The 16,725-nt window shown below is 36.4% G+C and overlaps 1 protein-coding gene across 1 annotated transcript in view; it reads right to left on the bottom strand.

The window, feature by feature from the left end:
- Positions 1 to 3,793, bottom strand: part of LOC141121837 (C-C motif chemokine 19-like) — a 72,020-nt gene extending 68,227 nt beyond the window's left edge. Inside the window, exon 1 of the mRNA XM_073611557.1 lies at positions 3,642 to 3,793. Within this exon, the coding sequence (XP_073467658.1) occupies positions 3,642 to 3,705 (64 nt within the window). The 5' untranslated portion in view covers positions 3,706 to 3,793. The remainder of the gene's footprint in view (positions 1 to 3,641) is intronic.
- Positions 3,794 to 16,725: the final 12,932 nt, after the last annotated feature.

The raw sequence follows: 16,725 nt of genomic DNA, 5'->3' as shown, positions 1-16,725 counted from the left end.
CAAGTACCCCCAACAGGCCATGATTTTGGAATTTCTCTTAAATACAATTGAATTTAAAGCACCTGTACAAGACAAAGGAAAACCTGCAAACATGGCTACTTGAGGGTACTTGAGGACCTGGTTGAGAACCACTGGCTTAGACAACCAAAAAGTAAATGCTGACTGGTTGCTTCATGCTAAGGTATCATTAGCTCTCTCTACATCCAATTGAGTACATAAATATTACCAAAGAGGAACACGCACAAACTAATGACAAGCTCATTTATCACATTCCAAAAGAAATCAATTAAAACATTTTGGTTGTTATGCCCCGTACACACGGTCGGATTTTCCGATGGAAAATGTGTGATAGGACCTTGTTGTCGGAAATTCCGACCGTGTGTGGGCTCCATCAAACATTTTTCATCGGATTTTCCGACACACAAAGTTTGAGAGCTTGCTATAAAATTTTCCGACAACAAAATCCGTTGTCGGAAATTCCGATCGTGTGTACACAAATCCGACGGACAAAGTGCCACGCATGCTCAGAATAAATAAAGAGATGAAAGCTATTGGCCACTGCCCCGTTTATAGGCCCGACGTACGTGTTTTTCCTCACCGCGTTTAGAACGGTCGGATTTTCCGACAACTTGTGTGACCTAGGATTTTGTTGTCGGAATGTCCGAACAAAGTCTGACCGTGTGTACGGGGCATAAGACTGTAAAAAAATAATAATGATGTAGCTGTTAATTATAAGGAGAAATTGGCTGTGCACCCTATCTAGAATATTACAACCCTCAGATTAAGGTTGCCACTTCATCCCTTTAAACCCAAACACACATGAATTACACAGGATCTGAGGCTAATTTAATGCAGATAAAGCACCAAATGAGTTTAATTACCACCTTAATCAGCCACAGAACCCGTGTAATTATTATGTGTTCGAGTTTAGAGGGATGAGGTGGCAGCCCTACCTCAGATACCTCTAGAGATCTGGTGCCCAACATGTGGCCTGAGGGCCACATATGGCCCTTTGGTGTTGGGGGTGCATCCCTTGGACCCTCGCAGTCAGTACTAGGAGTATTGATTTATAAAGGGCCCCTTAACTGTAGTAAAGTCCAGTGGTCTCGGGCAACATGTCCCTAATCTCTGATGGTCTCCTATAACAATGTTTCTCGACTCCAGTCCTCAAGACAGATCATTTTTTCAGGCTTTCCATTATTTTGCACAGGTGATTTGATCAGTGTCACTGCCTTAGTGATTACCACAGCTGTTTCATCTGAGGGAAATCCTGAAAACGTGACCTGTTGGGGGGTACTTAAGGACTGGAGTAGAGGAACATTGTCTTATAACATGAATTTGGTCTCCAACCTCTCTAATACAACAATCTCTGAGTATTTCCTCCAGTAAGTCTTCAGTCTCAGTCTCAGTTTTCTGTAGCATTACATGAAATTAATATTACGTTCAGCCCTTTTGAGACATAAAGGGCTGAATTTGAGGCCCCCTTTCCCTTGCAAGTTGATAACCACTGCTCTAGAGTTATTCCGTCGAATGTCCATCAAGGACCAACATAAGGAACTTCACGTTTAAAACTTGCAGAAAAAAATTGATTTTATCCTGCATGCAATCTCAAATACCCAACTTAATGGCAAAGTGACTTTGGGGTTGATTCACAAAAACTGGAGAGTGCAAAATCTGGTGCAGCTGTGCACGGTAGCCAATCAGCTTCCAGTTTCTTTTTTGACAGCATTTAATTGACAAGCTGAAGTTAGAAGCTGATTGGTTACCATGCACAGCTACACCAGATTGTGCACTTTCCAGTTGAAGCAAATCCGCCCCAAAGTTTGGGTTCTATATAATTCACTACATTTCAGGTCAGGTGGGAGACATTTTACTGCAAATTTGCAAATTAGATTACATTGTTTGAGGAATTAAATGTCTTTTGCCAGTTCTTCATGGATATAAAAATATATTGTTTCTAGCCTACTCCAGTTATACTGATTGATCTTTACAGAGATAGATAGATAGAGAGAGAGAGAGAGAGAGAGAGAGAGAGAGATAGATAGATAGATAGATAGATAGATAGATAGATAGATAGATAGATAGATAGATAGATAGATAGATAGATAGATAGATAGATAGATAGATATAGATAGATAGATAGAAGACATTTTTCTGCACATTTGCAAACTAGATTACATTACTCTTTTGTAGAAATGTTGGGGGTGTATGAGGGATGAAATAAAATGTCTTTTTCCGGTTCTTCATGGATATTCATTTTAATTATAAAAATAAACTTTTTTAAAATTAATATTCCTTTTATGGCCAGAAGTCTTTATATCTATCTATCCCTTTCCTCTAATTCTGTCTAATTGAGAAAGAAAGAAAGATATCACACATACTGTATATATTCATCTCAATGTGATCTTTCTTTCCTTCTATCTATCCCTATCCTCCATTTCTGAGAAAGAAAGAAAGAAAGAAAGAAAGAAAGAAAGAAAGAAAGAAAGAAAGAAAGAAAGAAAGAAAGAAAGAAAGAACACATATACATCCACCTCTATGTGCTCTTTCTTTCTTCCTTTCTTTCTCTACCGATTAGACAGAAATAGAGGAGAAAGAAAGAAAGAAAGAAAGAAAGAAAGAAAGAAAGAAAGAGAGAGAGAGAGAGAGAGAGAGAAACAAAGAAAGAAAGAAAGAAAGAAAGAAAGAAAGAAAGAGAAAGAAAGAAAGAGAGAGAGAGAAAGAGAGAGAGAAAGAGAGAGAGAGAGAGAGAGAGAAAGAAAGAAAGAAAGAAAGAAAGAAAGAAAGAAAGAAAGAAAGAAAGAAAGAAAGAAAGAAAGAAAGAAAGAAGGAACACATAGAGATGGATATATATGTGCTCTTTCTTTCTTTCTTTCTTTCTTTCTTTCTTTCTTTCTTTCTTTCTTTCTTTCTTTCTTTCTTTCTTTCTTTCTTTCTTTCTTTCTTTCCATCAATCTATCCCTATCCTCTATTTCTGAGAAAGAAAGAAAGAAAGAAAAAAAAAAGAAAGAAAGAAAGAAAGAAAGAAAGAAAGAAAGAAAGAAAGAAAGAAAGAAAGAAAGAAAGAAAGAAAGAAAGAAAGAAAGAAAATACACATATATATATCCATCTCTATGTGCTCTTTCTTTCTTTTTTTCTTTCTTTTTCTATCGATTAGACCGAAATAGAGGATATAGATAGAAAGAAAGAAAGAAAGAAAGAAAGAAAGAAAGAGTAAATTACAGAGCAAAAGTGGAAAACAATATATTGCCTTTTTGATTTATGAACAACGTAGATGAATGGTTGAGAAATAAAAGAATGTAACATAGAACTGTTAAAATTTGTGTAAATATGAATACAAATACGGGCTTAAAAGTTGGGGAAAATGCAAATATAATAGATCATGACTATGCTTACATCTAATGAATGAGCAAGATAGATATGGGAAAGGTAGATAGATAGATAGATAGATAGATAGATAGATAGATAGATAGATAGATAGATAGATAGATAGATAGATAAACATTTCTAATGTATTAAGTTACATTTTAGCTGTTCATTTGGAGGTTGGGAGCAGTTTCTAGAGTCGGCTTACTTCAGGTGAGCCCGTCATACTCCAGCCATGTATTGAGCATTGTCATTGTACAATCTCCATGACTTACCTTGGGTGTAGGTGATGCTGTAGAGAAGGGCGGCCAGCAGCAGAAGTGTCCGGGACCACCTCATGGTGTCTGAGTAATTGGCAGGTCGGCTGTTGTGGAGTGAGAAGGAAAGTTCTCTGCTGAGATCTCCTCCTCTCCCTCCTGTATTTATAGGCTGACAGAAGAGATTTCCTCCCAGCTCAGCCTGTTGGCTGGTTGCCCAGAGCTCCTTCTGTTCCTGTCTACACACCTTATGGACCTTATCAGATACATCCACAGATACTCTATTAAAGAAAAATTTTCTGGGAAAAAAAATGTATTTCCGTCATATTCAGCAGGTTTTTCACTGTGCTCCAGGCATGGTCTCACGCTACTGCAACATGCAACCTCCCTCCCTCTATGAGAATGATCTCTGCCTGGAGCCAGGCACCAAGGGGCACATTGCAGATTTTTCAGGGCTCAAGATCAAGGCTGAAGGTATGGCGACTAAATTAAATCCTTTTTTTTTAAAGACTGGGGATAACCAAATTTGAGAGCTTTAACTTTCTTGGGATTTCAGAGAAAATCGGGAGTTTTCGGCAAAGTTTTGGCATTTTGATAAAATGCATTGAAGTCAATAGGAAAGCCAAATCTGGGTGGTTTTGTTGTTATGTTTTTAGGGTTTTCTGAAGCCTACTATTAAAATTAAGTATACTGAATCTGTTCTTGTGCAAAAAAAAAAATTAAATGAAAAATTGAATTACATTTTAAGAAAAAAAAATCTGATGAAATAAATTACTCTTAATAAACCCTACACCAAAATTAATCACCTCCAAAAATAAAAAGTAAAAACGTATATATTACTTTTCACCACTCTTTTTTTACAAAAAAATTCAATTTTAGGAAAAAAAAATCTGATGAAATAAATGACATGTTAAAAGACCCTACCTCCAAATTATTCACCTCCAAAAATAAAAAGAAAAAACCTATATATTACTTTTCACCACTCTTTTTTTACAAAATGAAAAAAAAGAAATTAAATGAAAAATGTAATTTTAGGAAAAAAAAATCTGATGAAATAAATTACATGTTAAAAAACCCTACCTCCAAATTATTCACCTGCAAAAAAAAAAAACTAAAGACGTATATATTACTTTTCACCACTCTTTTTTTTATAAAATGAAAAAAAAAATGAATTGAAAAATTTAATTTTAAGAAAAAAAAATCTGATGAAATAAATTACTTGTTTAAAAACCCTACATCCAAATTAATCACCCGCACAAATAAAAACTAAAAACGTATGTATTACTTTTCACCAGAAAAAGTTCACCTTATTAGCTCAACCAGTAAAACGGAGAGTTTGGTCATTTCACAGTGACACCAATTTTGCCTATATCCTACACTTATCATAGTGAAACTGGTAAAATACTTATAATAAATAATAACATAAATATAATAAATTAATAAATAAATATAATAAATCAATAACTACTTGACTTTCCTGTGTTCCATCCAAATGCTTTGAAGTCAATAGGAAAGCCAAATCTGGGTGGTTTTGTTGTTATGTTTTTAAGGGTGTAATGGGCTCCAGAGGGTTTCTGAAGCCTAATATTAATATTAAGTATACTGAATCTGTTCTTGTGCAAAAAAAAAATAAAAAAATAAAAAAAAAAATGTAAATGAAAAATCTTATTTAATTGAAAAAAAAAATTATGATGAAATAAATTACTTGTTAAAAAAACCCTACCCCCAAATGAATGACCTGCAAAAACAAAAAAATAAAAATGTATATATTAAATTTCACCAGAAAAAGTTCACCTTATTAGCTCAACCAGTAAGAGTTTGGTCATTTCACAGTGACACCAATTTTGCCTGTATCCTACACTTATCATAGTGAAACTGGTAAAATACTTATAATAAATAATAACATAAATATAATAAATTAATAATTAATACATAAATATAATAAATCAATAATTAATTGAATTCGCCGTGTTCCATCCAAACTGTCTCTGCAATGAACCAGGTTTTCCTCCCATTGCGCAACGTGGGCATTTGTAAAATATAAAGGTAGCGTGATGTAATATGCAATATCAAAAATATTGTGAAATGATAGGTAAAAGATGGTAAAAAAGCACCCCCCCCCCCCCCCCCAAAAAAAAAACACCCACAACCATTCATAGGAAGCCGTGGTTTGTAGTTCTCAAGGGACTGCAAAGGCATTAATGAGTAATCCCATAGTCTATTTATTCTTTCTTAAGCTTTGTTATAATGATGCAGGCTCCTGTAATAAAGGCATATTTTTGTACCTACAAATGCATGTGCGTTTAATAATATATATATATATATATATATATATATATATATATATATATATATATATAACTGTTAACTCTGATTCCTCCTGTATTGAATTGTATAGTAACTGTACTGTCTGCCCTTACTCTGTAAAGTGATGCACAAACTATGTTGACACTATATTATAAATCCTGTATTATAATAATAATTGCTTAAAATGTAAGATCGTATTTAATTTGTTGGAGTTATAATTCTTAGGCCTGGCCATACATGGGGTTGAATTTCAAAAGAATTTTCTTTCGAAAATCTTTTCTAAGAATTTTCTTTTGGAATTCCCCATACCATTAGTGGGCCGCAGCAATGGCCGATTTTCGTGCAGCCATCGAATTTGGGTGATCGGGCATGTTGGAAATTTTTTGAAAAGCGAACGATTTTGTAATCAATGATGGGAGAATCGCGTGAGAAATATAATCGGAAAAGAAATGCGCATGAGCACAAAAAAAAAACATTCCCGGCTACGAAAAATTCTCTTCTGTAGCAACATGAGGTTGAAATTGAAGGCTTGGTTGGTCGAATTTTCGAAAATCAGCGGTGGCGCCATCGGATCACAAAATGCACGAAATTTCTGATTTTTGAAAGGAAATTTGCTTGGAATTCGACCCAAGTATGGCCTGCATTAGAATATCAGGTTTTCTTCTTCATGTTACTTTTTTATTTGCTCTAACATATAATCACCTTAGGTAAAACTAAAATAAATAAAATAAAAAAAAACAAAAATAAAAAACACTGAAAGCTGCTCAAATTCAAATGTGACAGGAAGACTTCCACTCTATCACCTCCCAAACCACGCCCTGCTAACGTGTTTCACCCATCATTGGCTTAATCATAAAGGTGGGAGTGGAATTGTGTCTTGCAATTTTGAGCATCATCAGCCCATTACTATATATCTAAAAATGTTACTATAAATCATATTTAAAGAGACAAATGGATGAATCATTTAAAATATATAAAAAGTCCCAAATAATAGAAAAAATAGAAAAATAAAAAAATGTAAAACACTAGCTGAATCAAACTTACAAAAAGAATGAAAACAATAGAGAAAACAGAAATTTGATAAGTTTGATTTTTACATGCATTTTATAATTATTTCTCATATATCTTTTGGGAATTTTTAAAATATATCCTTCTATTGTAAATGGAATTTTCTCTTAGGTCTCCGTGTTATTATGATTTATAGTAACAGTGCTGTAGGTGTGTTTTATATACTAGCACAGTGCTATGCATACAATAGAGTGATAAGAATTTTTGTTCTGTCTTGCTTTGGTATGCTTTTCTCTCTTCAAGTGTATTTGATTCTGTTTTTGCTTCTAACGGGCTGATGATGCATAAACTAATGAGACACAACTTCACTCCCACATCTATGATTAAGCCCATGACAGGTGAAACATGGTAAAGGGGCATGGTTTGGTAAGAGATGGAGCCTTCCCATCACATTTGAAATTGAGTTGCACTTCCATCTTTCCTCTGTGTTACAGTATGTTCACAATTGGGCAAGACAAGCCCCATGGGAAGTGCACCCAACTCCCACATCTACGATTAAGCCCATGAAGAGTGAAATGCGTTAGAGGGGTGTGGTCCGGGAGGGGGTGTAGCTGAAGACTTCCCATCACATTTAAAACTGAACGGCATTCAGGGTGCGCTTCCATCTTTCCTTTGTATTATGTTGACAGTTGTAATATGTAAAAATCTATCATCACCTTAAATAGCCATAAGTATAAATTGCACCATAAAGTAACACTGTGTTGTGTGTCAAAACAATACGAAGTGAAAAAACTAATGAATAAATCTTAATTATAAAAATGTAAACATTAATAGAGTATAATTGGAAGACCGTGAAGGTCCAACCAATCTAACACCATGAGATTTTGTGAATAAAAGTGTCCTGAAACATAAAAAGTCCACAACGTTCGTTTTGTAGAGAAAACGTGAAGAAAAAAACCACCACCAAAAGTCTATGGAGGTTACACGCTAAAAATGGTGGATCTTTAGCTCCCCAGGTTCACAAGTAGAAAGAATCAACCCGATCTGGCAGGTAGGTGAACTATGGAAGAACCACATGTGGACAGAGGATCTAAAATTGTGCAGGGGCCATCACCGGAGACATCAAGAGGCTTACCGGAACTTTATGACCCGAAAAGACATACGTCATACAAGTCAGAAAGGCTTATTGACCAACCGGTCTGGACGATATGTCTCTTCAGATGTCGTCAGCATACAGCAGAAGAGGGGCGTGATAATACAACTTCTGGGAGCCAGCGAGAGGGAAATTGCTTGTGGTCGAGTCAGGCTGATCTGAAATCAGTGACCTGATTGATGACTACAGGTGGGCTATTTTTGGACAGGTGAGCAATCCGTCTCAGCAGGTCTGTCTGTCTGTCTGTCCTTGCTCTCCTCCACTGATTTCAGATCAGCCTGACTCCACCACAAGCAATTTCCCTCTCGCTGGCTCCCAGAAGTTGTATTATCACGCCCCTCTTCTGCTGTATGCTGACGACATCTGAAGAGACGTATCGTTCAGACCGGTTGGTCAATAAGCCTTTCTGACTTGTATGACGTATGTCTTTTCGGGTCATAAAGTTCCAGTAAGCCTCTTGATGTCTCCGGTGATGGCCCCTGCACCATTTTAGATCCTCTGTCCACATGTGGTTCTTCCATAGTTCACCTACCTGCCAGATTGGGTTGATTCTTTCTACTTGTGAACCTGGGGAGCTACAGATCCACCATTTTTAGCGTGTAACCTCCATAGACTTTTGGTGGTGGTTTTTTTCTTCACGTTTTCTCTACAAAACGAACATTGTGGACTTTTTATGTTTCAGGACACTTTTATTCACAAAATCTCATGGTGTTAGATTGGTTGGACATTCACGGTCTTCCAATTATACTCTATTAATGTTTACATTTGATAATTAAGATTTATTAATTAGTTTTTTCACTTCGTATTGTTTTGACACACAACACAGTGTTACTTTATGGTGTAATTTATACTTATGGCTATTTAAGGTGATGATAGATTTTTACATATTATTCATATGCACCTATTGATTGTTGTTTTGACCTATATGTGTATACAATATATTAGGTTTCGACACATTCATTACTTCATTTTTGCGTTTATAGCGCTACACTTTTTATTTTATTTGTTACCCTCATGACTGCTGGCCTGAGAGGCCTCTGGCTTTTGTAGCCAGTCTCCTGTGCTTGCCATCTTTACATGAGGGAGCATTTGCCAACAGATGGGCCTCAGTCTCGAGAGAAGTGATATGTCAGTACTTGGGAACACCCTTACGCTGTCACCATGCTTGTTTTTTTTTTTTTTTTTGCTTTATTTCCTTCTATGGAAATTGTTTTTTTCAAAATAAAGACTACATATAAAACAAAACAAAAAAAAACATGCAATATCACAAGCATGAGACTGCAGGCTTGGCTGGTTTAATTTAGGTTTGGTCTCCACCCAGAGACTGGCCACAGCAATCACCTTGCAGGTGAACTGGACAGACAGACGAGGAGAATGACACAGCCAAAACCAGGATGCTGGAATGAGGAGCAGGAGCATTACATGCTCATTTGGGTCTCAAAAAAAAAAAAAAAAGACCCTTTATTGTTTTAAACCCCTTTCTTATTTCTGATTTAGGGATGGAGGTGCATGATGTCATGCACCTTATTTAAAGTCCCCAAACCCCCTTTTGCTTTTTATTGTTTCATAGAGACAAAGAAAAGAAAAACAAAAATGAGAGCACACAAATAATAATAATAAAAACACAAATAAATAAAAAATAAATAAACAAATTAATACAAAGCACACCCAATGAAATACACTAAACTACCTTAAATTGGAGCCCCACCCAAAAGGGAAAGCTTTGCTTGTCTGCCTCCTCCCCCCCTCTCCGCTGCCACATTTGGCGCCTTTTGGGGAGGAGTGGGAACCTGGTTTTGATACGGTGAACTGAGACGTGAACTCCTCGTGCAGCCTTCTGGGGCACTTCACAGGTCCCAGAAGACTGTGGCCCAGTCACAAAGTGCAGCAAGCCTTGCGCATGCGCAGTAGGAAACTGGCCGTGAAGAAGCAAGGCTTCACTGACGGTTTCCCTTAGTCAAGATGGTGGCGCCAGCACCCAATAACTGATTGAAGAATTTGCTGAGGTAAAGACACCACTGGATGCCTGGACAGGTAAGTGCCCTAATATTAAAAGTCAGCAGCTACAGTATTTGTATTTATTTTGATTGGGGAGCCTCTTTAACCACTTCCCGCCACTATACGCCGATATACGTCCTAACTTTGAAGAGGGATATCTTTGTTATGCTATCTTCGGCCGGCGGTCCAGTTTCTGATACTAGTGGTCTCTGCAGCAGATTCGCTGCGAGATCACTTTTATCGGTGGCGGGAGAGGGGGCCCCCCTCTCCCGCTGCGCTCCGGTGCCCTTCGCCGCTTACCGGAGGCATCGGCAGCGGCGGAGGCGATCGGATCCTCTTCCTTGCTGGGAATGGAGACGAGTGAGGGGGAAGGTGGCCCCCACCCGCCTCCATACCATTGCAGGGCGGAAGCGATATCAAAACGTTACTTCCGCCCATAGCTCTTGACCTCCCTGGCGGTTTTCTCGAGTGTGGCTCGGGGTTAAATTTCAACACCATTAGCGGTAACCCCGAGCCACACTCGGGATTGCATTGCCATTTTATTCTCTAGGGTGTTAGAAAAAAAAATTATAATGTTTGGGGGTTCTAAGTAATTTTCTAGCAAAAAAAAAAAAATTTTAACTTGTAAACAACAAATCTCAGAAAGAGGCACGGTCCTTAAGTGGTTAACTTAAGCAAAATAAGGTGCAGACCAAAGCAATTACTGTAGCTGTACCCCTTAGAATTTTACATAAACTAGCTAAACAGCCCCCCTAGCTTTGGGTTACTTCCAGACTTAAAACTACCTAATAAACACTACCAATGGTTAATAAATACAACATGATAATTGGGAGAATGCAAAATCTAAAATGTAAACCATTTATAAGTAATGCAGACCAGTGTGGAGCATTATTATCACATATTTCTTTAAGACCACAATAGTATCTTCCTTGTATTTATTACTTTGCTCAAAACCCAGCTTTGCATATAAAACATATCCAATTATACATAAACCTCTTAGTTTGATAAATCTTCTTGGAACGGTATCCACACCCTAATCCGTGCTTATGGCGTCCAAATATTCTGTCCAAAACATGCAGAAACAACTGATAACATGTATAATACTATCATCAAATCACTTGAAAATATAAATGTTAGTTATTCATCCATCCAGAGGGCTTATATGGATACTTATATCATTATCTCTGCAAACTTTGTATCGGCTTTGAGCTATACAAATGCCCCTCCGTATGAATGAATAAAGGGTACCCCTACTCATTCATATAAAAAAAAAAAAAATCAGAGAAATAGCTAAAAGACACAGTTTTTTGACAAGTCCATGTGGACCCACAACTTATACCAGAGGTCATCAGAGGTCCACATATATTCGCCCTTTGATGAAGTCACGTGAGCAGTGACGCAACGCGTTAGGGAGGAGCCAGGTGTCGTCACTTCCGGTCACGGCCGACACTGGAAGTACTCGGTTTTAATGCTGTTCTCCGTTTTCCTTTATGTAAGTTACTGTGCGTGCTGGATGTTAAATAAAATCTTTTAATTACTACACATTGGAGTCCCCCTTCTTCTATTTTACCTTATGCCCTCACTGCTGAACCCGGAGATTGAAGGTGTTTGCTGAATACCAGAAGGTCGATCGTCTTGTGGAAAGTTATAATCTTTGGTTGATCTGAGTCCTACTTGGCTCGTAGGGGCCACTGCTAGAGGTGAGAGGCTAGGGGAACAGGTGGCGCACCGCGGATGGGGATTGGATGAAGTGGACATCAATTGTTCTTTTTTGCACATCGATTGTTTTTTGCCCTCTGCACTTCCTTCACATATGAACTGTTTGGAAGTTTTTTTTACACATTTTTTCGTTGGTTATTGCATCACTGAGGATGGGGAATGTATGAAGTGGACATTAATCGCTTTCTTTGCACATTGATTGTTTTTGCACTTTCTTCACATTTGAATTATTCTGAAGATTTTTTTTTATTCATTTTGTTAGATATTGCATCTTAATATTTTTAGTTTATTTACTATTTACTATTTATAATATACTATTATAATATTTATTATTATGTATAATATTATTATAATATTTAGTTTATTTATTATAATATTTAGTTTATTTAAATTTAATATTTTTATATTTACTTTAGTTGTCTATCTATCTATCTATCTATCTATCTATCTATCTATCTATCTATCTATCTATCTATCTATCTATCTATCTATCTATCTATATCTATATATATATATATCTATATATATATAGATATATATATATATATTCTGATGTTGATTCCTTTTTGTAGACATGTGCACAACAAAAAAATTTGTTTTGTTTCTTTGTTGATTTGCAATGATTCGTAATTTTGTAAGATGCGAGTTTTTCATATTCGGACTCGTTTGTATTTTCGTAACAGATATATTTTCGTTGATACGAAATGATTCATAATTCCTTTAGTCTAATTTTCTTTGATTTGAAATTTGTAATTTTGTTTAAATAATAATTTTCGTTTATTCGGTACACTACTTGTAATTTAGTAATTGTTACTTTTGTGAGATTGCCTTTTTGGTTGATTCATACTTTCGTAGGAAATGAAGAATATTAATCCTATGCTTGTTTTTCTAATAAATCCTCTACTTACTCCAGTCCACTCCCTCAGTCACCAGACCTGACTCCTCTTCAACTGAATCTAAAAAGATTCAGGAATGCCGTGTGACTTAGACACAAAAGGGATAAGCTGATTGGCTAAAGATATTAAGTAAGATACATCACTCACTAATACACCGCCCATTCGAAATAACGTTTCGAGAACACGAAAAAATAGACATGTGCACTGCCAAAAAATGTGTTCGTTTTCGTTTCATTCATTTATTTTTTTTTTCGTTGGTCGGGTCATTCGTTATGATCGCAATTCGTAAATTCATAATATCGTACATTCGCACATTCGTACATTCGTACATTCGTACATTTGTAAATTCGTAAATTCATAATATCGTACATTCGTACATTCGTACATTTGTAAATTCGTAAATTCATAATATCGTACATTCGTACATTCGTACATTTGCACATTCGTACATTCGTATATTTGTAAATTCATAAATTCATAAATTCGTATATTCGTAAATTAGAAAATTTGTATATTCGTAAATTCGTACATTTGTAAATTAAAAAATTCGCAAACTTGTAAATTCAAAATTTTAAAATCCAAAAACCCGAAAATTCGAAAATCTGAAATAATAACTAACTATTAAATTACAGGTATTGTAATTTCCTTTCAAATTTGGCTGTTAGTGAATGGAACAAATTAATAATAAATACTAAATAATAAAGTTTTTATTATTATTATTATTGTTATTTATTATTATTAATTCATTACGTTCCATTCGTTTGGATGCGGCATTCATTATTTCGGATAATTCGTAACTTCGGATAAATTTGTATGTGTTACGTTCACTAACAGCCAATTTTGAAAGGAAATTACAATACCTATAATTTAATAGTTAGTAATGGTTAAGTTATTATTAGTTAATTATTATTTCAGATTTCCGAATTTCCGAATTTCCAAATTTACGAATTCACTAATTTACGAATGTATGGATTTACGAATGCACGAATTTAAGAATGTACGAATGTACGAACATACGAATGTACGAATTTACAAATTTTTCGAATATTCGCATTTACCAATATTCGGAAAAATTCGATAAACGGCTTTTCGTTAATTTGGATATTTCCGAATTAAAAATTTGTTGAAATTCGTTAAAAAACGAATTCGGAACAAAACAAATTGCACATGTCTATCCGAAATTATGAACATACGTATGGAAATACGAACATACATATTAGGATACACTTACACTGTCCATTCAAAAGAACAATTCGAGATCACGAACAAACGAAATTACGAACAGACGAAGAAACAAAATTACGAACGCACAGATGAAAATACGAACATGCGAAATTGCGAACAGACAAAGAATTGAAAATACGAAATGTAACTCATTCGTTATAGATGTCATTTTCTTTCTTTTACTTTTTCTGAGTTTTGTATTTTCGTAAGTTTGTCCGTTCCTGAGTTCGTATTTTCGCATGTTTGTTATTTTGCTTATTCGTAATTTCATAATTTTCATATTTTGGTTCCTTCAGCTATTCGCATGTTCGAATTGATCCGAATGTACAAATACTAACAAATTCATATGAAAATCTATTTGTTATGAACCGAATCACACATGTCTTTCCTTTCGTGCCTAACACGAAGAATGAACAAAGCAAAAGTTTGAGGCTGGGTTCACACCGTCGCACGCTCCGGCTCACAGCAGAAGTCCGGTGCGTCTCCAATCACCGTTTCAGGTCCAGACGCACCGGACCTCTGTGCAATTTGCAAAGGAGCCACTGCAGGAGATGTGTAGAGAGCTGGTCACAATCTCCTGGTATGCGAATTGGATGCGGAAAATCCTCATCCAATTCGCACTGGTGTGAACCCGGCCTAAAGTACATTTGAATTTTTGTAGCCAAATTTGAAAAAAACATCACTATTTGTTCATTATATGTTCCTATTCACATAACCTACCCAAAGCTCCCAACTGTCCCTGATTTGGAGGGACTGTCCATAATTTGGAGGAATGTCCCTCATTCCTCCTCATTTGTCCCTCATTTTGGTCTGATCTATATAGATGTAAATAAAATGCACTTTGTATCTATCAAAACGTGTTTTCCAGTGCTAAACCTTTCATCCAATTTCTAAATTGCTGCATTTGTAAATTCCAAAAGTCAATATAAAGGAATAGTAGTGGTAAAAAAAAAAAGCCCTCGGTTTAACAAATCTTGTTTTTTTTTTTGTACAATTCTCTTTTAAGGGGGCGTGGCCAGGGGGTGTGTCCTATGCCTGCATACTTTTGCTGATAGGCGTCCCTCATTCCCATCTCTAAAAGTTGGGAGGTATGCATACCTAAAAAAATGTTTTAAAAATATTTCTTAGCTTTTAGATGTTTTTCTAGAAAGAAGGTGTCAATGCCTACTGCAAGCATTTCTGAACAAGTTGAGGGTGAATTGTCCCAAAAGAAAGGCTTATGACAAACTGCATTTCCTCCTATTACCTTACAATGGAGAAAGCCAGCTTCTAAATCGTTAAACTCTTTGTTAGGACAGATAGTGGCCAAATCCAGTTTACAACTGATAATGAGATCTGCCAGCACAATACAAGCAATGTTACCTATGGCAATCCCCCTTGTTAAAAAAAAAAGGGAACTAAGTAAGATTTTTTCAGTGCTGGGGTTATCAGAAAAGGGCTTATAAAATGGTGAGCAGCAATTTTTTTATATATTTTTTTTTTTTGTAATTGACAATTTTCATTGAACGTTTATATTTTACAATACAAAAATAGAAAAGAGTAATGGTCACTGAAGATCATGCAAAATTGCAATAGCGAACTGACATGGAATGCACACATAGCAATACAAGTTGGTCTTGAATGAAACCAATAAAATTGATACACAGTTCTGTAACCGGATATTGCTTATAGTACTGAGAAGTCGGGTGAACCAATAGCGTGCAATCAACGCAATGGGTTCTCAAAGTCATTTTTAAATATTATGAGACGGTATCAATGTCCCCATCTCCTGTTTTTTTCTCAATGTCTCTGACAAATGTTAACATTGCCTAGCCTCCACTGGAACTAGTGCTTCATATATGGTGGGACTGTCCCAAACCTTGACCATTTTGGACTTCAAACTTTAACACTTATGCCGAGTACACACGGCTGGTTTTGCCGTCGGAATAAACTCCCAAGGTTTCTCCGACGGAACTCCGACGGAATTCCATTCATGCGGTCTTGCCTACACACGGTCAACCCAAAGTCCGACCAAAGTCCGACCGTCCAGAACGCGGTGACATACAACACTTACGACGGGACTAGAAAAAGGAAGTTCATTAGACAGTAGCCAATAGCTTCCGTCTCGTACTTGCTTCAGAGCATGCGTCGTTTTATGTCCGTCGGAACAGCATACAGACGAACGGTTTTCCCGATAGGAATGTTCCATTTCTAGGTCCATCAGAATTTTCAAAAAAATAAGTCCGATGAGGCCTACACACGATCGGAATAGAGGATGAAAAGCTTCCTTCAGACTTTTTCTGTCGGACATTCCGCTCGTGCGTATGCGGCTTGTTGTTGTTGTGACCTTGACTATACACCCTGCACCCCCTCCAGAGGTTTTACTCTCTCTGCTTCCCAGTTTCATATCCATCATAAAAAAAAAAATGTCTGCTCCTGTGTTTTCCCTCCTGCAGTGAAAGCGGTCTTCCGTAGACCTTTTGAAGTTGATAACTCCCCCCCATCGATGAAGGAATGGGTTGACTAAATTAACTCCTTAATGCACAATTGAGGGGCTTACGGCTCAGTTATATGATATATATTCTCCAAACACTATTTTATTAAATTTAAGAGGACAATCCCTTTTAATCTTTTGTGTATGACAGGGGTCTTCAAACTACGGCCCTCCAGTTGTTCAGGAACTACAGTTCCCATCATGCCTAGTCATGTTTGTGAATGTCTGAGTTTTACAATGCCCCATGGGATGTGTAGTTCCGCAACAGCTGGAGGGCCGTAGTTTGAAGATTCCTGCTGTATGGTATGATCTGATTAAAAAGTT

The sequence above is a fragment of the Aquarana catesbeiana genome, linkage group LG01 (assembly GCF_042186555.1).
Source record: "Aquarana catesbeiana isolate 2022-GZ linkage group LG01, ASM4218655v1, whole genome shotgun sequence".
NCBI classification, from domain to species: domain Eukaryota; kingdom Metazoa; phylum Chordata; class Amphibia; order Anura; family Ranidae; genus Aquarana; species Aquarana catesbeiana.
This window is presented reverse-complemented; position numbering and strand designations above follow the sequence as displayed.